Here is a 26,832-nt window from a genome sequence, read left to right on the forward strand (position 1 = left end):
GGAGAATTTTAAAACAAATGTACTAAATTTGGAGAGTAGACACATCTGTTTTACTTTGCAGTTTGTTTTATTTCTTAGGATATGAATTCACAACTATCTTACAACTGAGGACTAAAGAAAAAACATATGTTGGTAAATCTGATTTTTGCACTCTTTTCATTCAAGGGAAGTTGCCTCCCTCAGCTGTCTGCCAATAAGTAATAAATGGACTTGGCAAAAAGTTTATTTAAGTTGGCTTTATTAAGCCAACAAAATACAGAAATCAAGGATGGGACAGGCAGAAAAATCTGTTCCTTTGAAGTCAATAAAAATCCATCTCCTTAATCCTTTTTTTATTCCAAGCAGTGGTGATTTTTCTCAACTGACTCACTGAGAACCTTGATTTAGCTAATCTGTCTTGCTTAGTTATCTTTCTTCTCCAAAGCTTTCCTAAAGAAGCATCCTTTCCCCTGACAACAGCAATCTTTTATACTTGCAGAGTGGTGCATCTGCTTATAAGCACTTTCTACTTATTCCTGATAGAGTTAAGAAACAAGTTTTTAATTACTATCCATATTCTGCAGGAATAAAAGCAGCATCTGAAACAAAAGGCACACACTAACAACCAACAGCAGAAAGACGGTTAAAATTGGAGACATGGGTCTTCCTTGCCATGACAGAGGAATTTTCAGGGCTCCAGTCTCACAGCTCCATTCCATTTCCCAGCCGAAGGGCATGAATCATGCAGAGTGACATATAGAAACATCTCTCATATTTGAAGATTTCATGACTTGAGAAGAGGGACATTATCGGGCCTCCCCAGTGGCGCAGTAGTTGAGCGCTGGGCTGCGAAGCTGCCCACAGCCTCTGCAGCACTGGTTCGATCCCCGGCCACTGGGTGAGGGTGCCACATGGCACGCAGACCTCTCCTGCCGCCCGCTGCTCCCCTCAGCAGTGTACTTCATCAGTCTGCCTGTTCTGTTCCCCGCTCTGGCTCTGGTGAATTCTCTCACCCTCCTGAGCTTCTGACTGTACCCAGTGCTTGTATAAACAAATAAATAAATCTTTAAAAAAAAAAAAAAAAAGAAGAGGGGCATTACCTTGATGGAACAAAAACACGCATTGAGTTCCCGACACTCATCATATGGCATCATTTAGTAACCTTTGGTCATATGTAGTATGAGAAAAGGATTCCTTACCTAAACTAAAGAGCACCAAGAATTTCAGACACACAAACTCTCGTTGATCAAACTGCAGAGAACGAAGCTTTGCCACTAACTCCTGCGCATGACTCATGAGATTGTTGAGGGTGGCCCCGGCTTGCGACGCTATTATGGAATAGTCCACCTGCAACACAGAACCATCAGAGTCAGAAATGTACATTTCACTTTGACCTTTAAGAATTGTGAGTGAAATCTGATACAATAGGCATTTATAATAGAGGGGACTCTCCCCGTCAATGTACTTTGAGCTGCATTCTTATGAAATGTATTACAACTGTTTTGGAAAATCAAATCACTTTGATGATCTTTGTCGGGAGAACAGGTTTTAAATACCTAAAATTTAAAGGTATATCTCTACCCATCTGGCTGGCTGTCTATCTATTTTTCCTATTGTGAAAGTATTATCACATAATACTTGAAATCTTTAACTTTCATGAATGTTTAAGGACCAGTGCATTGTCCATAAAAGTGAATCCAGGGGGCCTCCCTGGTGGCACAAAGGGCTATGACACAGCACTATGAAGGCTCTCCGCAGCCACTGCAGCACGAGTTGGATACCCGGCCAGGTAGGTGGCCTACATGGTGCAGCAGACCTCTCCTGACTTGCCCGCTGCTCCCCTCAGCAGTGTATTTCAGTCAGTTCACCTGTTCTGTTCCCCACTCTGTCTCTGGTGAATCCTCTCACAACCCACACCTCTGAGCTGTACCCCAGTTCTTGTATGCATAAATAAGTCTTTAAAAAAAAAGTGAATTCAAGACCCACAGCATTCTGTGCACTAAATATTAACTAGTATATGAGGAAAATGAAGGCAGAGATGTTTCTATTTTATTAAGACTACATTTAAAGTAATCATTGTTCAAGAGCGTGTGCCAGATGGATGACGAAAGAATCGACATTTACATCATTTAGTTTGATGATTCCCAAAAGGCAGTGGCATATGACTACTATTTTCATATGATTATTAGCACTTTTCCCTCTAAAGATAGCTAGGAACTTATTCCTAAGCATAATTTCTGAATTTGGAAAGCAACAAAGGGCTATTTCCTCCTTTATTTAAAAAAAGGGGGAGTGGGGTGCTGTGATGCACTGATCTAGATTATTCATAGGGACATGAGAAGTTCAATTTATAATAATAAGTTAAGATGTTGGGATGGCTGTCAGTGACGGAACTGGCTTTGCTGCTGCAATTACAGCATAATGGGAAAGCCCGGGTGGTACCTGACGCCCCCATCCTTTCTTTACTGGAGAGCTCTCAGGCAACCAGATACTCTTTTAGGTGCATTTAATATTTGCAGCAACAGCAAATTTGTCTGGGAGGCAAGTCCTCATCTGCCACTCACCCGGAGCAGACTGTATTAAATTTTTATATTTATTGACATTTCATTACCATAATTGACTGCACTTGCTTCTCTAGGAGAAGGCACAGGGCTGCCTCCTAAGCAGGAGAACTAGTCCCTGGAGTGGAATTTGCAATTAAAAACAAGGCAGAATGGATTTTTTTTATTGTGTAAATATGATGAGTTGAATTTTCAGCTTTAACTAGAGAATACTGGGTGTATAGAAACCTTTTTCTAGAGTGAGAAAAATTATGAGTCAGTGGAAAGATGACCCCCAAAGGTGTCAATCAGTGTATGTAGAGTCAACTGCGCATGAAAAAGCCCCAGTTAATGCATCAGCCCTGGCACCAGACACAGCACTGTCCTACCTGCTTTGTCCATGTGCTGACAACTGTCCACTCAATTTAAACATCAAGAGTTCTAAGAGTTCCTTGGGTTTCTGTTTCAGAACTTGCAAAAGAAAGGGCACGCTCACAGGCAACCTGAATGCTGAGCTGGAAGCCCGACAGGACAGGAGGACCCCTGTGCACAGTGTGATGCTTTATTAAGCAAAGGCATAGACCAAAGATGTCTCAACTCTCATTCACCCGTTCTCCGAACACCTTTCTACTCCAAGGAAGTTCTTACTTAAAAGTGGTGCCTAACCTCTTTGAAAACTTTACCTGGTCAAGCTACTACAGACACTAATAATATAAATCCTGCAGAGACAAAGGGGATAGATGAGTGAATGACAACAAGGAGGTCCAGTGGAGCCACAGGAGAGAGAACTGGGGCAGGATGGCAGGAGATCTGGACAGGATGGCAGGAGATCTGGACCATCTCTTCCATGACAAATGAAGAGCTTAGGGCAAGCCCTATAGTCTCCATCCTTATTGCCCTCACTTTTTTAAAGTCTGCTGCGCCATGTGGGCCAACTCCCTGGCCGGAGAACGAACTCGTGCTGCAGTGGCTGGTGACAGCTTGATAGCGCTAGACTTAAACTCTGCACCACCAGGGAGGCTGTTATTGTCCTCTCTTTTAAATGAGGCAGTCAAGCTAGGTGAGAGATAATAAGGTGTCTCAGACTGCTGTGATGATGGGGGGAGGGGCGATGAGAATAGATGGGACAACACTACTAATTTAAGCTTGGGATTAATGGCTGAATGTGCTGTAGCTGGAGAACAATTGTACACAGCACACTTCAGTTGAATCCCTAGGTAAACCCTAAACCAGTAAGGTGTGCGGGAATAAATCAAAACTGGGTTGGTATTAAACTTTTTGAGTATTAAGATAGGGTTTTCATTAAAATCTGATGTGTGCAGTTCTACAGGTGTGTAATAGGTCAACTCCTAGCAATTTATTCTTGAAAACAACAGGCTAGAATGAAAAGGAAATGAATTGTTCCATAGGATTCTATATTTAGTGAGAGACCGTTAATGAGATGAACTTGAGGAAATCAATTGGCATACCAACAACTTTATAGCTATACATTTATTTACATGCTAATTTGAAAGCTCAAACATGCTTATTAAGTGGGGATTCCGATAACATTTCTTTCAAGGATAATTTATCAAATTGCACGACTCTGTGGGAGGATAGGTGATTTATTTCTAAAACAGCACACAGATCTGCAACTTCCTTCCATTTTATTACAAACATAATTATATTTTCATTGTTGAATGCAGAGTTTGTACTCATTTCAGGAGCAGCTGGCCTTGTCTTTTATGTACTTAGTAAAATTAATTTATTGCTCTTTTACATGCAATCTTTGTGCCATTAAATTCAAGGGAGATATTGAAGAAAGACTATAAGCTGATGTCCCCTTTGGATAAATTTCACTCATCATGAAGATAGAAACAGTTTTAGCTAAATTGCTTTTAGTTCTATTAGCTGAAATTTTTGATGACTTGTATATTGTAAGATGCCTGTCATTTTAATACGATCCACAATAATAGAAGATAATGAATAAGTTGCCTGTAGACCTTTCCCTTAGGATGATGTTACAGTGGCTGTTAATTAGCTACAATATGCAAATCCTAAAAGCCATCCACTTCAAAGTACTCTGTTGTTATTTTATTTATATAGATATAAAGATTTTGTATATGAGTATTTTTAAGATACTCAATAGAAATGATTTGTCATAATTACAAGATGCTAAATATATAGAATTGATTTGACAATGCTTACTATAAATGATGAAGCCTTTCCTTTTTGTTTAGCAATGGTATTTAATGTCTACTTAGATGCCTGGCTAAAAGACGTAATTGAAACATCACAGCTAACTTTAGTGTTAAGTAAGAAATTTGGTGGGAAACACTGAATCCTCACTTTCATGCAAACCACTGGTGTCTTGGGCTATGCTTTCCTGGGGAACTATTTCAAGTTCATTCAGATTCTGAATGAACCATACCAGGACCGGACTCTGCAAACATTGACTGAGCAACACAAGGTGCCAGCACCATGCTAGGCACTGGGCCTACACTGTTGCTGTTTTGTCCAGCTGTCCTCTCTCTTCAAATGCTGGAGAGAGAATCCCACGGGAATCCCCTCACTTTTTAAAAATTCAGTCTAGTCTTTTTCTTCCTATCTTTTGTATTAAATTCAGCACATTTACCACAAGTTGCACCCAATAGGAAAAACTCAGAACCTGGGGCCGTGGAACACCTGGAGCCTTTCATGCCAGGGTTGTCCAGCAGGGCAGGTAGAGAGCACTATGTGGCCCCTGTATGGGGACACAAAAATGCTGTCTGGGGTCCCCTTTGTGTCAGAACTCTGACCCTGGTATTGGGGGCCGCAGCACATCTAATACTACTATTTACTAATCTTAGTATTCTCGGCATAAACTTTTTTGAGGTCATCACAGGGCAGGAGAACATTCTAGAAGAAAAACTGGAAATTTATAATGAACAATTTGGAGTCTCAGATCTCTTCGGTCCAAGAATGAAAAAGGTGACTGGGGGTACAGTTCAAGTTTTATCCAGCAATTCCTTGCCCTGCTCTCCTAACCCTGGGAGGATGTTTAAGCCTCCACCCGCAAATGTGAGTTTGATCAAATAGCCTGTCTTCAGGACTAAGGCATGTTTTCCTAGAAGCCGTGTTGCTACATTCTGCTGATTCCCTTCCCACTTCCTCCTGACCTTCCTCACGTCTGTCTGAGTCTGCACCACGGATTCCCCTGGGAAGGTGTGAAACCCACACAAAGGTCAGTCGTCCAGGCCATTCATGAGTGAATAACACCTCTTATCACCACCAAGCACCGGACTGGGCTTAGTTTGCCCCTCTCACATCTTTGATTTCCACTCATTTACCAGCCCTTCGGACACATTTTAAAACTAAATGAATAAAGTTATTCCTCTCCTAAAGGTGAGGGCTAAGCTTCCTTAGGGGAATTTTGCATGCTTTTTTGAAGTAATGCCATTTAATTTTTCCCCCAAGATAGCAACATCAGGATTTGATATAGTGCATCTCAGAACAAACTTTAATCATTGTTTCAAAGTTCACAGTCTGTACTAATTCATTGCAGTAGGTTAGTATGTCTCCGTGGCAGAGGAATTATTTATTTAGAAAAGCTAGAAAAACTGTCATTTCAGCCATATTTTCTCCAAAGACCAGAGAAGAATGATAACATTAAAGTTGCTTCTGGATAATTTAAATTTCCTTTTGTGGCATGTTCAGAAGGCCACACCAAAACCAAAAGAACAATATTGGTGTATGTAGGCTCAATAAAAGAGAAATGAATTTTTTTTTTGGAAGTTATGCAGAACCTGTATTGCACTAAAATTGCAACTAGAGACCAACATGAAGGTGCAGCCACAGCACCTGTGATGTGCACAGGAAGGCAGGACAGAGACTGATCAGAACGCAAACCTGAACACCAGGCTGCCCACATTGGGGTGCTCCAGTGCTCCTTGGTTGAGCTTGACCTTGAGTCATTTACTTTGCCTCTTTGCTTCTGTTCCTCATTTTCACAATGGAGATAACACAGCAGTGATGACAATTAACAACAGTTCCTTCTCCATAGGGCTCCATAAATGTCAGCTTAGCTCAAATGACTTCTCATTTTCATTTCAGCACCTTACACAGGTCTAGTTCCTGGAATTCCTATTGCCACTCTCTGAGGTAGATTCCATTCTATTCCCCACTGCCAGATGAGGGGACCCAAGTTTGAAAGGTAAAAGGACTTGTTCAAAAACAACACAGCTAGTAAGTTCTAGAATGGAGACTCTGAAGTGCAAGGTCAACCCAACCCAGGACCACTTCTAGACCAAAGGGAATGAGCAGTCTGCGCTAATAATGAAAATAGACTCTGCCTTGCTTGCTTGTTACTATAAACATAACAAAGAGAGGTGCTCAGCTTCTGCTTTCTTTCCACACTTCTGTGACTTTTCCTCTGTTTAAAAATCATATCTCCAGATTATTGCTCCTGTCTTCCACTTCATATATTCTTTCTTCCCTTTCATCACTCTTTTAACTATCTTCAACTTGATGTACACCAAATAATTGATTATTGTTGCTGTTTTAGCAAAAACCTAGGTTTCCCCACTCTAGCAATTATGGAAGTACTTCCCATTCTAAGAAAATTATACTGAACATTTTCATGTGTCTCCCTGGGTGGCTGGGGAGGGAGTAACGTCTACTCAGCCAACAGTTGACTTGTGAACAGGCTAGACAGACATTTGAACATCTTTGAGAATAGCTTTGTTCTCTCAGCCCCAAGATAGGAAGTTGGAAGTTATAAGGGGACAGGGTGAGATATGGAAAGCTGAGGATGAATGTTCTGAGTCTTGAATCCAAGTTAATTAGTTTCAATTAAGCAATTAGTCTCAAGATATGAATGACTGCTCTAACCTAATAAAATCAGTTGATACTTGTTATGTGCCTAACACAGTCAGCGTGAACTCGGTGCTGTGGAGACACGAAAGAAGCATGTATAGTGAAAATCAAAATCAACAAAAAACTATGAACCAGAGACACTCTATGGGGGGTAGAGGGCGGGAGGGGAGGGATTGGGGTCAAAATAAGGGGATTGCAGTTGTATGGGGAATATAAAAATAAAATTTATTATAAAAAAAAAAAGAAGCATGTATAGGACCTTGACTGAACTATGTTACTCTTCTGTTAGGAAGGTCATGGGCTTTGGAAAAGTCGTCCTTTATAGCACTTTTTTTGCTTTAATCTCGAGAAATTCCAGGAAGCCTCGAGATATAGTCAAATATTTTGTCTAGCCTATTCACAAAAACAAATAAAAGATTTGTTCCATAATTTCCACAAATAAAAATGTCCAATTATAATTAATTAATATTAGGGTATTCCCTTATAGTAGATGGAAAAGAATAGGGGAGGTTGATAGAATGTTAATGTTAACTAAACAAGTAATAATGTAGGACTAGGAGCTGGTAGAGTCTGGGCTACAGAAAGCCTTAAGGAAAAGACCAGTGAGCCCTCCATGAGGAAGCTCTCTGTTCACTAGTGATATCAAAATGAAAAGGAGTGTGGGCCTCCCTGGCATAGGGATTAAGTCTCAGCGCTATCATCGCTAAGGCCTGAGTTCTCTCCCGGCCAGGGAGCTGACCCATATGGCGCAGCAGACCTCTCCTGTCTCCCCCGCTGCTCCCCTCAGCAGTGTTTTCAGTAGATCTGCCTGTTCTGCTCCCTACTCTGACTTTGGGAGTCCTCTCACCCCTCACACCTCTGGCCTACACCCCAGTTCTTGTATGCGTAAATAAAAATTAAATCTAAAAAAAAATGAAAAGAAGTGGTAACTGATACTACAGGCTGTAAACATCATCTATTCTTTGACGTTTCTTACTTTTAAAAATGAGAGGCAAGAAACATACTTCCTCTGTGTTTTACCTGGCAATTACCTTGACCTAGGGCACCACCTAAGACAAATCGAAATATGAAATGAGTATTTCTGAAAAGCAGGGATGAAATACTTTGAAAAAGTATTTTTTGGAAACTCGTAAGAAAAACTCGTAAGCATATTTTGGAAACTCGTAAGAAAATGGAATCAAGTTAATTTGTGGACTGTCTTGTTCTTTAATGCGGCGCCACACTGGGTAGGTTGGTGGTGATGGCGGGGGTGGCTCAGAGACATCCCAGTGATGAGACTCTAGAAATGGGTCTATTTCCTCTGAAGATTGGGGTCACAGGATGAAAATGATCAACAGAAATATCAAAGTGCAGGAAGTCAAGTCTCTTGAGATTTTATTTTCTCATCTAGGAAGGTTTTTTTCAAGAAAGGTGCAAAAAGCAGGGACCTGCCAGTGATGGAGATGGTCAGATTGATCCAGCTGCAAAAACACTGAAATAGTGCTTGCCTTTAATTTGACTGGGAAAATGTGATTTATTAATAATAAGGCAAATGGTGTGGAGACAGCCTTCCCTTTCAGATATGCACCACAGTGGTTTCACAGCACATAAACATTTATGGCTGGATGTAAAAGATCATGGTGCCCAAGTCCCGGCATATCGCCGTGTCCCGAGCGCGGCAGTGACGCCTCATAGGAACCACCCGATGCACTAAGAGATTCACTGTCGTCCACGCATTTATTTTAATAACACATCAGCCACAGGAGGGAAGTTAAGAAATCCTGTCACGTTGGATTTAGGTCTATCAAGTACTTTCTCTCTCCCCGGATACCCACAGTTCTGTAGAGCCTTTTAAGTATTTGCTCAAATGTCACCGTCTCAATAAGTCCAAATCAACCCATCTGTTTAAGGCAGCAGCCCACTGGTCCCACTACAATGTACACCTATGTGTGTTAATTCCCTTTACGGAGCAGAACAGATAGATTGACTGAAATACACTGCTGAGGGGAGCAGCAGGCGAGACAGGAGAGGTCTGTTGTGCCATGTAGGTCAGCTCCCTGGCTGGGGATCGAACTTATGCTGCAGTGGCTGCAGATAGCTTCATTGTGCTGAGACTTAACCCCCTGCTCCATCAGGGAGTCCCTACAACAGGTTTTTTTAATTAGGATTATTCCCTACAGCCAGCTTTTCTCTGCTATGACATTAAACTCCACGAGGGCAGGAGCCTTTTTCCATTTTGTTCCCTAAGAGTAACTGGCATGCTGTAGGATACTCAATAATTACTTGTTAACTAAACAAACACCTATTTAGAAAGGAGTAGACTCTAGTATCAGTTTCTCTCTCTCTCTCTCTTTTGAACGATAAATGGCTTTGGAAAGTTGACTCTCCCGTCCCTTCTCACTCACTTGCCTTCATGCCTAATATTTTGATCGTTTGTGATACTCAGATCTGCCCCATCTACTAATGATTCCAAAATGAAGGGTCATTTGTAAGATTATCATTTATAAGATTCTGTCATTTGTAAGATTCTCTAATAGCTGATAATAAGTGTTGTAGATTAATGCAGAAGCTTGAGGAAAAAACCTTGAGCTCTAATTCTTGATTTTGATCTAGCGACTGTTTTGCCTCTTCCATGCTCAACTTTCAGGCTGAGAGCGGCAGAATGCCTGTGATTATGTTTGCTTTTACAAGTTTAGCTGTAATCATTGGCTTAGGAACAGAGTGACCAAATCAGCTTCTCTAAATTATTGGCAGCCGATCTCTCCCTTTCAAAGGACAAGAGTGCTTCTGAGCTAGTTAAATTCCTGCCATTCTGAACATGCTTAATAAAAAGATTTTTTTTTTTTTTTCTTTTTGGTCTCCACACTCACTTGTTGCCCAGTAACCAGGAAGATGGAGCCTTCCTTCCCATGTACCACTTGTCGGTAAATGTGGTCGAGAATTAAGAGCTCACTCCAGCAATTCTGAAGCAGCTTCATTTGGTCATCAACCTGTAAAAGAAATAGAAAACAATGACCCTGTTGGTCACTACTTGTTTTGTTTTTGCTCGATTTTTCACATAAGGCAACTCACTCTATGTAAGGAAGTCTCCGTCAAGGTCACCCAGCACAGACACTCAGAATTCACATCACTGCTCCTGAAAACCTTTCTTTTCATTTGGACAATACTTCTTAGGTCACATAGACATACTTAGGTTAAGTATTTATAATCAATGAGCGGTTAGGAAGAGGCACTATTTTCGATGGGTCTGTCTACCGTTAGTAGAGTTGGTGGGGTTTAATTTTGGAAGATACAGATGCCACTGGCTGGCCCCAGTAGACGCCATTAGAATGACCCCAAATGAGCCTGTGCATTTGTAACCAGAGGTTAGTGCCTTGAACTGAAGCTGAAATAGTATGCAGACAGAGCAAGCTGCCAAGAAGAGAGGGCTGATGCAGACAATTAGAAGGACATCTGGAGTTAGAGGCCCACTGCCATAGCTTGTCATAGATGTCAAACTCGATGCTAATTTGTACTAAATTCTGAAGGGGAAAAACCCCCAAGCATGGTCTTGATGCTGAACTACCTGTGCTGTATGGTCGGACAATTTCCCACAAACTCAGGAAACTTCAGTTTTCTTATCTGAGAAGGTCAGAAACAGGCCCTCCCTCAGGGGTAGATTCTGAGGGTGAGAAGTGCTGAGCCTCACTCAGGGGGCATTGTAGCCGTGCTCCCTATTCCCCTGGAACCCCCTTCCAAACACACCGAGACACAGCTACTTCACCCACAATCTGCATGTTTAGTCTAAATGTGGAGATACCGTTCCGCCCCTCTGGCTACTCATCACCGTTCACTCGTCCCTCTGCATACCAGTCAAAACCTTACTGTATCCAAATGCAGCAACTGTGTTTGGACACATACACTATGCATTTTTGAAAGTAACACCTGATATGTTTCTCCAGTTTTTTTTTTTTTAATTTTTTTTGTATAGATGCATGTTATTTATTTGTTTGTTTGTTTGTTTGTTTATACATGCACTGGGTACAGTCAGAAGCACGGGAGGGTGAGAGAATTCACCAGAGCCAGAGCGGGGAGCAGAGCAGGCAGAAGGACCGAAGTACACTGCTGAGGGGAGCAGCGGGCGGCAGGAGAGGTCTGCGCGCCATGTGGGACCCTCCTCCAGTGGCCGGGGAGCAGCTGGGGATCGAATCGGCGCCGCAACCCAGCGCTCAACCCCTGCGCCACCAGGGTGTTTCTCCAGTTTTTAAAAGTTTTTGCATAGTGTTTTGGATTTGAGTCACAGGACATGCCTTTGAGGTTAGCAGAACTGGTATTATTACTTGCCACATACAAGTAAGAAAATAGGGTCTTGGACTTCCCTTGTGCCGCAAGGGTTTGAGCGCAGTGTTGTGGAGCTGACCACAGCCTCTGCAGCCCGAGTTCAATCCCCAGCCAGGGAGATACCCACATGGCACAGCAGACCTCTCCTGTCTCACCAGCTGCTCCCCTCAGCAGTGTGCTTTGGTCTATCTCCCTGTTCTGCTCCCCACTCTGTCTCTGGTGAATCCTCTCACCCCCACACCTCTGGCCTGTACCCCAGTTCTTGTATGCATAAATAAATAAATCTTTAAAAAAATAGGGTCTCAGAGAGATGAAGTTGTGCACCTTTTCAAGGATTCCCTTTTCCTCTGTTCTGCTTTGGACTGTTTCCAAATGACATCCAGAGGTGCTAGAATTTTCTAAACCAAATGAGTTTAACTCATTTTTTAAAGATTCATTTTCTAAAAAAGTTTATTTATTTATTTATTTTTAAGGATTTATTTATTTATTTATACAAGCATTGGGTACAGTCAGAAGCGCGGGAGGGTGAGAGAATTCACCAGAGCCAGAGCAGGGAGTAGAACAGGCAGACTGACGAAGTACACTGCTGAGGGGAGCAGTGGGCAGCAAGAGAGGTCTGCGCGCCATGTGGGACCCCTTGCCTGGCAGCTGGGGATCGAACCGGCGCTGCAGAGGCTGTGGGCAGCTTCGCAACCCAGCGCTCAACCACTGTGCCACCGGGGAGGCCCTAAAGATTCATTTTTAAGCAGATGTTCAGTAGGACCCTGGGTAGTTGGATGATTCTCAGGAAATTTCCTCTATTAGTGATTCAAGCTTGTGACTAACTTGATTTCCAAGCATCCAGGACAGTGAATATGATCAAGAGCGCACTGAATGGAGTCAAAACTCACTCAGAACTCGGTCCTGTGCTTTCTAACTAAAAATGCTTGCAATTCTCTAAACCTTGTTTTCTCACCTAAGAACTGTAAAATAGGTTTTTTTTTTTTTTTTTAAAGATTTATTTATTTATTTATACAGCACTGGGTACAGTCAGAAGTGCCGGAGGGTGAGAGAATTCACTAAAGCCAGAGCAGGGAACAGAACAGGAAGATTGACGAAATACACTGCTGAGGGGAGAAGCGGGTGTGGCAGGAGAGGTCCGGGCACCATATGGGACCCTCGCTGGCAGCCAGGGATCGAACTGGCGCTGCAGAGGCTGCAGGCAGCTTCTCAGCCCAGTACTCAACCGCTGCGCCACTGGGGAGGCCCTAAAATAGGTTTTGTTTGGAGGATGAAATAAGAGCGGTTGGGAAATCCCTTTTATAAAGGAATTCACATACACAGTGAAGAAAGAGCAATAAACAAAAGACTCCCAACTGGTAGACCATGTTGATTCTGTTCAGGAAGAGAAGTTTTGTAGAGATTGAAGCCACAGTCAGGCTCATGGATCAGAAGAGGCATCTCCAAACATCTCCGCCAGAAATATTTCCAACCAGTGAGTCTGACCAAAAGAATCTCACTCATTAAGTAAATAGGTATTTCTTTTTAAGATTTATTTATTTATACATACAAGAACTGGGATATAGGCCAGAGGTGTCGGGGGTGTGGGGGTGGGGTGGTGAGAGGATTCACCAGAGACAGAGTGGGGAACAGAACTGGCAGACTGACTGAAATACACTGCTGAGGAGAGCAGCAGGCAAGATAGGAGAGGTCTGCTACACCATGTGGGTTGCTCCCTGGTGGGCTGGGGATCAAACTCGTGCTGCAGAAGCTTCATATTGCTTCATAATGTGGTGCTTAACCCCTTGAGCCACCAGGGAGGTCCTAAACAGGGCCAGATTTTTGAGATCTGATTATCTGGTGGGTTTCAGTAGCAGACCTGGCATAATGAGGCAATCCTTGCCTTGTGGAAATGACTCCCATGGGGGACAAAGCTCACTGCTTAGTGGGGCAGTGACAGTGGGAGCCCAGCTCTCCAGAGTGATGTGTAGTAGGACAAACCAGGCTGTGAGCAGAAGCTTGGGTAGATCCACCTCAAATCTGTGCGAACACTGTGTAGGCACATACGTGTTACAGCCCGGAGCCCATTCCAGGAACTGCCTGTCTCACAGGCTGGGGTGATTTCAAAACAAAGTGCACTTTGCTCTACTGGGTTTTATTAGATTCTCATTCCAGCAAATACACTATCAGCCTCTTACTTCAAATTTATCAGTTTATGATGGCAATTTGGTTCCAATGTACTTTTTTGCCTATGATGTGAAGCTGGAGTCATGCATTCAGTGCTCTTTTCAGGAAGCCCCAAATTCCATACTTTAAGATCATCCCCCCAGAAACAACTCCCATCCAATTTAATGTGGCAAAAATATCAAGATCCGGGGTGGGGGTGGTGGGACGGGCGGATATTCCTCAAAATTCATGTGTAGGTTTCTGGAGGGAATTCTGACTTTAAAACATTTATTGACATAGCACCTATTTTGCAGGTGGAAAATGAAAAGTTATGAGACCATTGCCTGCTGGCCACTTGGAAAGGAGAAATGGTGAGTGAAAATGAAAAGAATTATACTTTCTGGAGTCATCTTATTAAGGGGTTCTTCATTTGATGGTGCCCTATCCTTTGTAGATAACATAAAGAAATACTATAGCAACAGAATGTTCCAGCATGAGGACATTTTCAAATTGTAAAATAGACTTTTCCTGGACTTCTTTTCCTCTGGGATATGGAAGCTACACTTCCAAATAAGTATATACTTTTGTCTTATATTCAGAAAAAGCATGGGATGTATCATTTTCAGAACTTATAACTCTGTGTGTGCGTGTGTGTGTGTGTGAGAGAGAGAGAGAGAGAGAGAACTTATAACTCTGTGTGTGCGTGTGTGTGTGTGTGTGTGTGAGAGAGAGAGAGAGAGAGAGAGAGAGAGAGAAATTTAGAAATTTCTCTTAAAGGGGTTGGGCAATTTTAGTTGCCTTGTCACCTACGATGCCTATGTCCAAAGGCAGTAAGGAGATGGATGGGCTTTTAAAATCTATGTCTTTCCTGGTTCCTCTGCTTCTTTAGGAGCTGTGGAAGTAGGTGGATATACATGTGTGGCTCCCACCATTTGCACTACACATTTTTGGTTTTATGTTTTGTGCTGTCTTTCCTTTGTTCTTTTGTACTGTGCATTTCATCCTTGGTATCTAACAGGGATTCTCTATTACAGCTTCCCTGTTTTTGCAGTGTCTTATAATTGCCTGTGTATCTGTCCTCCTGAGGACCCTGAAACTGCAGGCCCACAGTGCCCACCACAGTGCCTGGCAAAAGAGAGGCATTTTATAAATGCTTGATAAATGAAGCAGCTTTACAGATGACTGTGCTGCCTTTACTTCTGCCAGTTTCCATGTTTACCCATAAGTCTCCAATACCTAACCCACAATATAGTCGTGTGTCACTTAATAATGTTTAGGTCAGTGACATCCTTAGAGCCCAGGTGTGTAGCAGGCTGGGTTTGAAGTTCCACCCTTTGATGTTCACACAACAATGAAGTTGCCTGACGGTCCCTGTCATTCTCAGTGCGTGACGGTATAAGCAAGCAACTCTTTCAACGTTGGTGAAATGAACAGCAACGTCTGCCCCTTCTGAGCCCCCTGTCACTTGTATCTGACCCTCCCAACAAATGCCTGCGGTCGGGACCCACATCTGGCCCTTGGTAGAGGCTTCTTGACTGATTGTAATTTTAACACCCGTCCTGAGCAATTGATTCCTTGTTTTAATACTCTCTGAGGAGGTTTACTGTGCCAAAATTCAATCTCATTAGTTTCCATAATTGATTATGTAATATTTTATGTTATCTTGAAATTGGCGAGTACGCAGCTCTACGGTGCTGTGGGTGACAGGGTTTTTATGCCGCTCCGTGCATAAAAGGACAGGGTAAATTTTATGACCGACTTGGTCTTTATCTTCAGATAAGAGATGTTGGCAATTTTGAAGATTTTTTTTTTCATTAGAAACAAAATTATAGGTGACACTGGAGTCGGGGAGAGAGGAGAAAAATAACCTGCCAGTTGTGAGTAAGTCCTCCAAGCATTAATGCTGTCAGTAAACAACTTGGGTAGAATTTGGGTGCTCAGGAGGAGGAACGATGGAGACTAATTCCATTATATATCAAAACCTCTTACTAGTTAGCAATATCACCTCATATAATCCTGTGTTATCAGCTGTAATAAAAGGAAGGACTTATCTCAGGAGCCTAGTTACTCATAAGAGAAACTATTTATACAGATAATACAGATGAGTGTGGAAGGAACACAGCCTCATATTGTTACAAAGCACAACTTCCCACAACCCAGAATGTTAATCATTAGAAACGTGTGCTTTCTCACAAGAACAGTGAATTTGGCAAACAATTAGAAGAAGAAAAATGTGTAGATCTTTCTCATACCCACATCTCACTTATCGAAACCTTTTTGTCGGCCCCTCTCTTTGCCTTGTAGCCATCCTGCAAGGGAACTGCTTTTTCGCTTTCCCCCTGGCAGGGCCATTAAAAAACTGACATCCCTAATTGCTGTGGTTAAGCTTTAAGGAGATATTTTTAGGAAAGCATTCTACTGGATGGGCTTGTAGTTTAAAGTGGACATGAACCCATGTCTTCTTTCTCATCATTAAGGTCTGATGTGCTGGGACCAGTGTTAGAAACTGGCGGGGGTCAGGGGGGAAAAGTGACTAAAACAATCTCTGCTTTTAAGAAACTCACATTACAAGGAGAGCAGAGAAGTGGGAATAAGTTATAATTCCCATCTGTTCAGGAAGCTGGGGAGCCCTTCATCCTTCATTTATCCACTCCCAGAGGCTCAACGGAGTGGCAGAGAAGGTGCATTAGAGCAGTTTTGAACATTATAGACTTGCTTAGCACATTCTTTGTTTTTCTCTCCGTGACTCCTGTTACATTAACTCTTGGAATACACTATTTTTTTTTTTTTTTAATGATGTGAAGACTCTTCTTCTTTCTGGCAAAAGAAAAAGAAGGAAAAGCCTGGAGGTGGACCTCCACTTCCTTATGCTTTCCTTTGTGACATGATGACATGTGTAAAGGCAGATTCAGAAGCGGGCAGAGAAAAACCAAAACCAAAACAAATCAAGATCAACTTAACAAATCTCAATGAGAACCTGCTCTGGGCAATGCAGACACACGACTACCCTAATGCCTTAATCCTTCACTGTTTTTATAAAGAACACTGAGATTATCTCCAACTTCTATAATAAACTGCTACAAAGTCCAAGAAAAAATGATTTCACATTAGCAATGATTAAACAAGCACTAAATACAATGCTGTACAAGAGAAATAACAGCCAGTAAAACTTCCCTGTCAATTGTGGCAATACCCAATAGATTTACGACCTGACGTTCTTCCCCACTCTGAGATAACCAGACGTGATTACAGCGTATTTTGTAATTGTGTTGCTGTTGCTCCATAACACAAAGACCTATCTGTCAATGCTTAGCCAGGGAACAGAACTATTCTGGCCCCTTTCTTGTTTTTCTATGGAAGTCACAAAGGATCTTCCCCACCATGGAATCTAAATTCTGTTTCAGGTGAGAGAGGCAGGAGGCTGCGGGGTTTAACTGCATATCTGCCCCTTCTCTTCCATCCACACCTACGCCCTCCAGTCCACACTCACTGCATATCCCCTACGTCATGACCAACAGTCCACAGATTCTGGGACGAAGATAAGACCATGGGCTTTTCCCTTTTGTTCTAATTCATCACAGGCGCAGTCACTAGAAGGATCTATTTTGTGATGCTATTCCTTTGGGCACAAACCTCTGCTAAATTTTCTAGATGTCCCTTTGAAAACATCTACCAAACAAGAGCTCCCTAACGAGGCTGGGATAAGGCACTGACCAGTGTGCCTGCTGTCCCTTCTGCGACAAAGGTCTGGACAGTCAGACACTGAGGGTGGTGAGCAGCTGTCACACAGCTGATATCCTCAGTCTCCAGGGAAAGGGGCCAGCTTGGTCCTGCCCCACCCCCACAGGATTAGGTGTAAAGTGAACTGTGGACAGTGGTTGGGAAATGAACATGATAGCTGCCAGCAGTGGAGGAGACAGAAAGCAAAGCAGACCAGCACCTCCCCACCCCACCCTTCCTGAACACCTCTACCCCGTCACTCAGTAGAGATGATCAGGGGCCCTAAAACTCAGGAACCTCCTTAAAGGGGCTGTTCTGTAGCCCAGGGTCTGGACACAGGCACTCACCGGCCCTGCAAGCCATAAGAAATGCCTCTTCTGTTCAAGAAGTGGGGGAATGGTGTCATTTATCTTAAAAGACATTCCACCAAAAATTATTAATTTTTTTTCAAAATTCAGTGTTTCCAAAGGTAACTTTCATTTATCCAGAACATTCATGTGCATGGTGTATACCTTATTTCTCTGGGATGTCGAATGCACTGTTACTTTATATAAAAATGTGCCAATACCAGCTATTCAGTGTTTTTTTTTATTATTTATGTAAATCTGAGATAATTACATAAGTGGGCACATTCCTAAGTTTGGTGATGAGACTGCATAGCATATGTAAATGTTAATCTCACTTTTAAGATACATATCATCAGGGCCTCCCCTGTGGTGCAGCGGGTTGAGCGCAGCGCTGTGAAGCTGTCCACAGCCTCTGCAACATGGGTTCCATTCCAGGCTAGGGAGATTCCCACATGGCACTGCAGACCTCTCCTGCCTCGCCCGCTGCTCCCCTCAGCAGTGTCTTCGGTCTGTCTGCCTGTTCTGCTCCCTGCTCTCTCTGATGAATTCTCTCACCCTACCCCGCATCTGACCTGTATCCCAGTTCTTACATAAATAAATAAATCTTTTTTAAAAAAGATACATATCATAGCAGACAACATAATATAATTTAGCCGATTTCTTTCAAATAGAACTTAGCTACCTTCTCAGAATTTGTACAAAGCAAAGGACAGATTTTGGCCAGTTTTTATTCCTCCTCTTGCCTGCATTTCAAAACACTGTTGAAATATCATTAATTAAAAGATAATAGTGAGTTCATCACATTTGGGGGTTAGAGGAGAATTTGCACGCAGCAGTCCTGGTGTTCTTTTCTGTTTAAACTTCCATATTCAGCCACTTGTGATTCATGTGATCTGATTAAGGTGAGCACAAGAACATGATGAGACTATTTTCCCCCCTGACTTAAGGAATCCATCACATTCCATGGCTACAAAGTTAAAGCATGTGCATATGTAAAGAGTTGGGAAGAAAGGGGGTTCCTGCTGCTCATAGAAGGTTAGTTATGTCCATACCTAAGAGTTGCTTTGACCTGGCAATTCAGTTATTAGCACAATAGGATGACTTTTCCACAAGGTTGCAATCTTTTGCAAGAAAGCAGGAAATCAGCCTAGCGATGAACTTCATCTTGTAAGACTGATATTAAAAAGAACAGTTTGTATGACGGTATGGCTGACCTGGGAGTCATTTATCTTGTCAGATTAGGGACATATTATCCCAGTCAATAATAAATCAAACAACATATATTGGTGCTGGGTGTTACTGAAACTTGAACAAAAGACCTAGTTCTTATTCTTAAGAAATTTACAAATGAATTGACCAAACAAGATCTAGCCATGCAAAATAATTAGTGCACAAGGTAAGCATGTCAGGTGTTAACCTCCTTGGAACCAACTATTGGAAAATGAGTATTATATAGAGACGCACAGTATGTATGCACAGCTGTAGACAGACATATATGTGCTGTGGTGCATCTTTAAAAAAAAGACTTGAAGTATTTTATATGCATGTATAATAAAAGGCAAATAATGAGATAATGAGAAAATGGAGATAAAAGGAAAATAAAGGTAGGAAAATGAGTCAAAGTCAACAATAGGATCTGTCCCCAAAATGAGCTCTATAAGGGTTGTTTCAGCTGTTGGAAATGGGTCACACTTTGGCTTCTTGTAGCCAGAGCATGATTACGAACTTGATTTGTAGTGTGCATGAGATAAAATCAAAGCACTACTTGCAAAAAGCTCCTCCTAGCACCAAATTCCTGAGAGAAATATCCCTGTGGGTTTTCAAAGGGGGATTCTAGAGAGTACAGTAAACTATAGGGTCTACCAATGTCATCCCAGCAGACACAGTATTTTGCTTCTCAGGCAGTTCCTTTTAAATCTATAGTGAAGAGGGGCAGAGATAATTCAGTTGTAGCAAACCATTTTCTGATGGCTTGTTTTACTCCAAAGATGAACTGAGATAGTCCAGAGAAGGAGAGGATGTATGCATCTAACCCCCAAGTTAACAGCATAATCAGTACCACAAAGGACTGTAAAGGAATGTGTGGGTGCTGTAGTCAGGAACCCCAGTTCCTAGCTTGGCATTCTCACCTGCATACCTTTGGGCAAACAACCCCCATGAGTTGAACCTCAATGGCTCTCACAACCATTGCTTTTGCTGTAAGAGAACAACGAACTGAGCCAGGCTCATGTCATGGTGCACAGAGCTGACACCCCATGGGTGGTAGTGAAACTTAATCTAAGTGACTGAGAGGAGGTAAAATATGAGCAGCACTGGACAGAGATCAAGGGAAAGTTTTCAGGTGGTGGAACAGCTTGATGAATGAGAAAAGAAATATTTTAAGCAAAAGTAAATTGAAGTATATTCCAGTGCTTTCTCTGGCTGGGAGTTATATCACTTATGATGGCTACCTGTTTCCTGCTTTCTAGTTTAGAAATCTATGTATAATTAAAGCAGTAGTCTCACATGTCTGACCGGCAGATAATTTTTTTTTTTTTTTGTGGGACCCTCGCCTGTGGCCAGGGATCGAACTGGCGCTGCAGAGGCTGCGAGCAGCCTCGCAACCCAGTGCTCAACCGCTGTGCCACCAGGGGAGGCCCCCGGCAGATAATATTCAAACAAGGATGACAGAACCCTTGAAGCATGATAATTTTTCTTGTGATTTGGTTGGACTTTCCAGAAAGCAGTTGTGAGTAAGATCCCCATTTCCAGATGCTATCTTAAAGGTAATAATGCCACCAGCCACAGAATTCCACTTTGCAGCCAGCCCTGGACATTGGTGATGAAGTCATAACTTTAAAGGTTTTGGTTATTCCACACCTTGTGAAAGGGACGCACAACTGCAGTCCTGGGGAGACGGGGGTAAAGAAGGGGAAACAGTGGGAATATTCTACTGAGCTTGCTCTGTGACTCCCTTAAGTTCTTAATGCACCATCTTCCTTTGTAAGCTGCATTTCAAAGCCAGAAATTTTTTTTAGAGGCTCAAATGTCCTTGGGCCCTTTTTGGCTGGCCGCTTCAATCAGGCAGTGAGCCAAAGAAAGGAGGAAAGGACCCAAGTGGCCTAAATACTGCTCACCAAAAATACAACCAAAATGAGGGCGGAGGCAAAGGAGGTCCCGAAGGACCATTCAGTGATGGGAATTCTCTGGCTACAAAGGCTCCTGGGATGATTCCTCTACCCAATTCCCGGGTGACTGGGGGGAGGGGATACTCCCTTCATGAAATTTAAAGGTCACAGTGCTGAGTGTACAGTCAGCTATGCCCTCTGGAAACCCAGAATCATTATCAGAGAAAGTGGTGACAGTAGAGGGTAGAATTCCAGCAGTCAAATGTTCAGGTCCAAATTGTGGGTTATTTCTAAGGAAACCAAACAATTTTTAAAAATATTTATTTATTTTTTAGTGTAGACAAACTGGGGCATAGGCCAGAGGTGCAGGGGGTGAGGTCATTCACCAGAGACAGAATGGGGAGCAGAACAGGGAAAGCCACTGGAATACACTGACTAGGGGAGCAGCAGGCGAGATAGGAGAGTTCTGCTCCGCCATGTGGGTCAGCTTCCTGGCTGGGGATTGAACTCAGGCCACAGTGGTGATGGCGCTCAGACTTAACCCCTAGGCCACCATGGATGCCCAGAAGCCAAACAATTTTTGTTCTATGAAAATGAAAAATTTCTCGAGTGTATACTGGAAGTATTCTAGTCCTCTTAGCTTGGCATGTTAAGACACTGATACCTTCTTTCTAATTTTGTATCTTGGACAATATGAATGGCGTCCCCCTCATTGCCTAAGGTGAGGTACCCCCACACTGTTATATTCTGAACCATACCTGGTCCTGACAGTAGGTGCATAATTAGATTTTGCTGGATCAGCGCTGAAAGAAACTAGTAATCACCTACATAGCTCAACAACTTCATTTTATAGAGGCAAAAACTCAGACCAGGTGACTTATATAAGGTTACTCAGATGCCAGAAACAGGATGGGAGCCCAGGTGTTCTGAACCCCAGCCTGGGGCTCTCACTGTGCCTTGTCATAAAAGAATAAAGAACAATCTTCTTACTTATTCCCTACCAGTTTATTTTCAACATAACTTTGTCGCAATTTTTTTCCTTCAAGGAAATGCATTAAAGGTAATCTAACTCTTCTGTTTCAAATGTAAAGAAGTTTGTGATTTGAGAAACAGTCTTTTGGAACTGCAAAATACAAAAAGAGATATCAAATGAGTGAGCCTGGAACTGCCTAGACATAAAGTCTAGGTAGATCTTTCCTACTTGAGGGAAAGACTGAAGGTAGATAGAGGATGGCCTCTACTTAGTTTCAAGGGGGTCCATTCTGTGCCTCAACTGAGGTAGGACAATGTTTTTCTGGGTGAAGCAGAATCAAGAAGGCAAAGGAGCAATAAGGTGAGGCTGTCTCCACAGTTTTGAAAAATCCCTACATTATTATATTATGATGGAGCAGATTTTTCTCTGAAAGTACTTAGGCAAAGAGTAATTTGATCCTGGGATCCTTTTCCTAGTAGCCTGCTTATAACTTCGGAAAGTGTCCATTAGGTCACAGTAGAATGACTGGCCACTCTGCTGGTGGTCTATGAGAGCCATGTCTCCCAGTTGTGCCCACTGGAGCAGCATTTGGGATCACATCCCCTGACACCTTTCTACCCTGTGCCCTTGCATAGGGATACCCCTGGCCTCGAGGTGCCCCTGAGTGAGAGCTAGGTAGCCCCATCCTGGGCTGGGCCCAGCTCTGGAAGAACCAAAGGTGAACTTGGCCATCACATAATTCCTGGCTGCCTGGGCACTTTCTTACAGCTGCTTGCACCTCCACTCCAGGAAAGAACCCAAACCTAAATATAAGGACCATCGTTATCACGGAACACTATTTACTAAAATTGGTTACCACCAGTTTTGACTGGTTTTTCAGTTCCCCAGTTCCAGCCAGTTAAAGGAGGGAGACTGCAGTCATGATTTTGGAATCAAAGTCATAGGAACCACTTTTAGCCAACTGCATCCCCAGCTCTATTGCACCTGTGCATGAGGGGGACACACCTTACAACATATATTTGTCAGTACATTTACTTTCAGATTCTTTCTCTTGCAGAGGAAGGGAGAAAAACCTGTGGACCTCCACCTCCACACACCCTATACACTCCCTTCTTGAGACACAGGCATCGCCCTGTTGAACCTGTCCCCATGGGGCGGGGACTCTGTAGATCATTCCCTAGCCAATCCCTATGTGTCTCCAACAGTCCTAGGAAGTGATTCCTTTATTCACACTTAGTGAAATATACAACCATGGGGTTGTTGCTGAATATATGAAGGCCAGCAAATCGGGATCCCTGAGAATTTATGTAGCGCACATAGCATAGACTGGGGTCCCGGAGATGGCTGAGAAGTGGAATGCTAGGTATCAAATTCCCTTTTACCAAGTGCTGCCATTGTAAAATGGGAGAAATGTCCTTCAAATGGAAGGAATGCTTCTCGAATGCAGATGAGAGGGGTAGGGGCAAACATGGTCAAGACAGGAGAATGAGAACCAGCGCAGAACACCACTGCATAAGCGTACCAACCCCGGGGCTTGGCTGGATTCCAACTGGTGGAATAGTCAGATGCACTTTCCTAGGAGTGGGCTAGGATTACTATTTGGTATTCTCTATAGTCCAGAAAGATACAAAAAATAATTACTTGGCAGGGAAGTGTCCTAATCAGTCATAAAGAAATGATAGGAAAAGTAGTCCATGTTGGACCTGGCAGCCCTTTGCTTTCCAACCTGTGTGACTGCCAACATCATCACGACAAGGACATGTAACAGACTCATTCAAAAAACCATGGGCTCAAGTCACTGCATTTTTATTATTCTAATTGTTAAGATCCCGCCCACACCCACACCATACGCTGCCGTCTTAACACTCAGGTACAATGAGTCCCAAGTGGATGAGCAGCTTTGTGCATGACTTGGTTTTCATCACCCTTCCCCAGGCCTGTGTCTGACTCCATCATCTGGAGACCACAGGTCAGTTTAATTAAAAAATGAACTGACTTGATGAGTTGGCTAAGTTACTTTCTCATAGGACTGAACTGACCAGTCCACTCCAACCAGTCAACCAGCTCAGTCTGAAGACACAGGAACTAATGTAATACTAGCAAGGGCTGCGGGAAAGCCCGGAGGATGCCTCTGAAAATCCAGACCTGCATGGCATCCCCCTTCTCTGAAGATCACTTCCCTCCAGCAACAGTGTGCGCATACAGAAAAGGACAGTTATTCTTCCTATAAATATTCTGCCCATTTTCTTTATTTATGAATACAAGAACTGGGGTGTAGGCCAGAGGTGCAGAGGTTGGGGGGGTGTGAGAGGACCAGAGACAGAGTAGGGAGCAGAAGAAGCAGATCCGCTGAAATCCACTGCTGAGGGGAGCAGCGGGAGAGACAGGTGAGGTCTGCTGTGCCATGTGGGTCAGCTCCCTAGCCTGGGATGGAAATCATGCTGCAGTGGCTGTGAATAGCTGAGACTTAGCCCCTTGTGACACCAGGAAGGCCCATCTGCCTGTTTTCTATGTGATCCATACTTAGAATCAAGCACAAAGAAAATGATGTGCTTAAATGGAATACTCTATGACCTGAACCTCAGAAGCAGAGGGTATGGATGGCTCCGCAGTTCCTCATGGACACCACGTGTGCAGCGGTAAGAGCTGCAGGTATGCTTGTGTTCATTCTGAATCTGGACTCTACATCTGTGTGAAGGAGAACGTGGCTGGTTGGGTTGTTTCCCCCTCACGTCTAGAATTCACAGGCCCATTACTACAAGAAACAGTACACAAAGGTCATATAAATGTTTAACGAGCTGGACTCAGTACCTCCCCCCGTGTTTCTGCAATTAGACAATCATGTAGATACAGGAATGACAGTTTTCACAAAAAAGAAAAAAGTTTTCACAGAAGGAAACAGAGGAACACCTTTTGGGTTCTGAAGACTTTTCTGAGTCGGGATCTTTTAATTAAGAAGTGAACTTGTTTTGGTCACATCAAAGTGACCCTTTAAAGCAGCCATCTACCAGCTTTATCAACCACACTGGAGCCCTATATTGTACACGTGACTTACAAAACTACAGAAGAAAAGCACTCCCAGTAGTAGAAAAACACCTTGTCTGGTTTAAAATCTCTTCCTGAGTAACTGATAAACAAGTGCACGATCCTAAGAGTAGGAACCAGGGTCAGCCTCCTCGAGGAGGTGGAAACACCGCCTCTGGCTGAGGGTGCCACCCCACTTGGATCCTCAGGCTCAGTGGCATCTATCTCATTCACACTCAGCTAATCAGTTCAGGCGGGTAGTACCAATGTGCTCTCAGATCAATATGGTGAAGTATGGAGATTGATCTCATCCCAGAGTGAGTGCATTAACAAGCACCTCTGTGTGACCTTTGCCTGGTGGTACAAATTAGACTTCACCACAAACCACATTTTTGAATGGGGACCTGAAGGTCTTTGCTTGCTTTTAATAAAGTACATCGCAGGTAGACCTCAAAGATGACTATCAGACACTACAGAGCCTCTTCTGCACAGTCTAGGAAGTCTAGCAAAGTTAGGATGTTGTGTGTGAAATCGTGGACAAGATAGCCTAAGTGCAAGCTTTTAAAGTAAGGCCTGTTCTTTAAAAAGTCATGTTTGTCTTTCACTAAAGGTTTTGGGTATGTTAGTCAGCAGGGCACCCTACTTATGGCTTCACTTTATTCTCTTCAGTTTGGGGAGCCATGGCTGTGCTCACGATCTGTGCTTCTTGAACTTCAAGATACATGCAATTCACCTGGGAATCATGTTACAGTGCAGGTTCTGATTCAGTAGGTCTGGAGCTGGAATTCTGCACCTCTAATAAGCTGACCAGGTGGGTCAATGTCTGAATACATTACCCTTTAAAAGGCTCTAGAAAATTCCACCGTATAGTTATTCCCTCTTCACAATGGCATGTGTGTGCACAATTTCTCTCACACACTCATATACCAGCCTTTTAGGCTTGGGAATAGAGTATGAGAAAAATTCATGATGAAGTAAAGAGTGAGAGCTTTGGAATCAGATGAGTGTGATACAAACACAGGCCTAACCTGTGGCCAACAGATGAATGTGACTTTGGGCAAATAAATAACCTCCTTGAGCCTTATCCCAACTTCAGTCTAATTCTCAGTAATATGGACCTAGTGGGTAGGGTTCATTGCCTAGTACACACATAGAACTCAATACAAGGCTTGGGGCGCAATAAATAATAGATATTATCAGAGTACATCACTCTGTTACAAAAGTCATACCTAGTCCTTTATCCTTAGCTCAATCAAATATTATAGGGTCTCCCTGGTGGCACAAGGGGTTAAGCACCACACTGTGAAGCAATCTGCAGCCTTTGCAGCAGGAGTTTGATCCCTAGCTGGCAAGAGAGCAACCCACATGTGCAGCAGACCTCTCCTGACTCCCCTACTGCTCCCCTCAGCAGTGTACTTCGGTCAATCTGCCTGTTCTGTTCCCCACTCTGTCTCTGGTGAATCCTCTCACCCCCTGTACCTCTGGCCTGTATCCCAGCTCTTGTATGCATCAATAAATAAATCTTTAAAAGAAATCAAGTATTACAAAGCAAATAAGACTTCCACGCAAAATGAAAATCAGAGCAACTATAGGCTTTTGTTTGCACATGATCTTCCCATCTTAGGGGCTGTCCAGAGATCAAAGTAGTCAGAGAGACCCAAAGGGATCTTGATCTCAGAAAGATGAGCACAGTGGGACCCAGCTGTCCCTTAGTGGCAACTCAATGTGGTTGGGGTCTAGGGTGGCACCAGCATGAAAGAATGTATATTGGGGAGGGGGTTGTGACTGCCAAGAAAGGAAAGGTTGAGTCTATTTGTCAATGATCCCATGCCCCCTACATCTGAGCTGCCCTTTGCCTTGATGAT

General features: G+C 43.1%; 1 protein-coding gene across 2 annotated transcripts in view; it reads right to left on the bottom strand.

Annotated features, from left to right (window-relative positions):
- The window catches only part of NR5A2 (nuclear receptor subfamily 5 group A member 2), a gene marked incomplete at both ends in the record, with an annotated part of 121,751 nt that overhangs the window by 39,504 nt on the left and 55,415 nt on the right, over window positions 1–26,832 (bottom strand). For both annotated transcript variants that reach the window (XM_084244782.1, XM_084244781.1), the window contains 2 exons: window positions 1,179–1,326; window positions 10,202–10,321. In XM_084244782.1, coding sequence (XP_084100908.1) covers window positions 1,179–1,326; window positions 10,202–10,321 — 268 coding nt within the window. The remainder of the gene's footprint in view (window positions 1–1,178; window positions 1,327–10,201; window positions 10,322–26,832) is intronic.

Source organism: Talpa europaea (assembly GCF_964194135.1).
Source record: "Talpa europaea genome assembly, chromosome: 10".
In the NCBI taxonomy this organism is placed as follows: domain Eukaryota; kingdom Metazoa; phylum Chordata; class Mammalia; order Eulipotyphla; family Talpidae; genus Talpa; species Talpa europaea.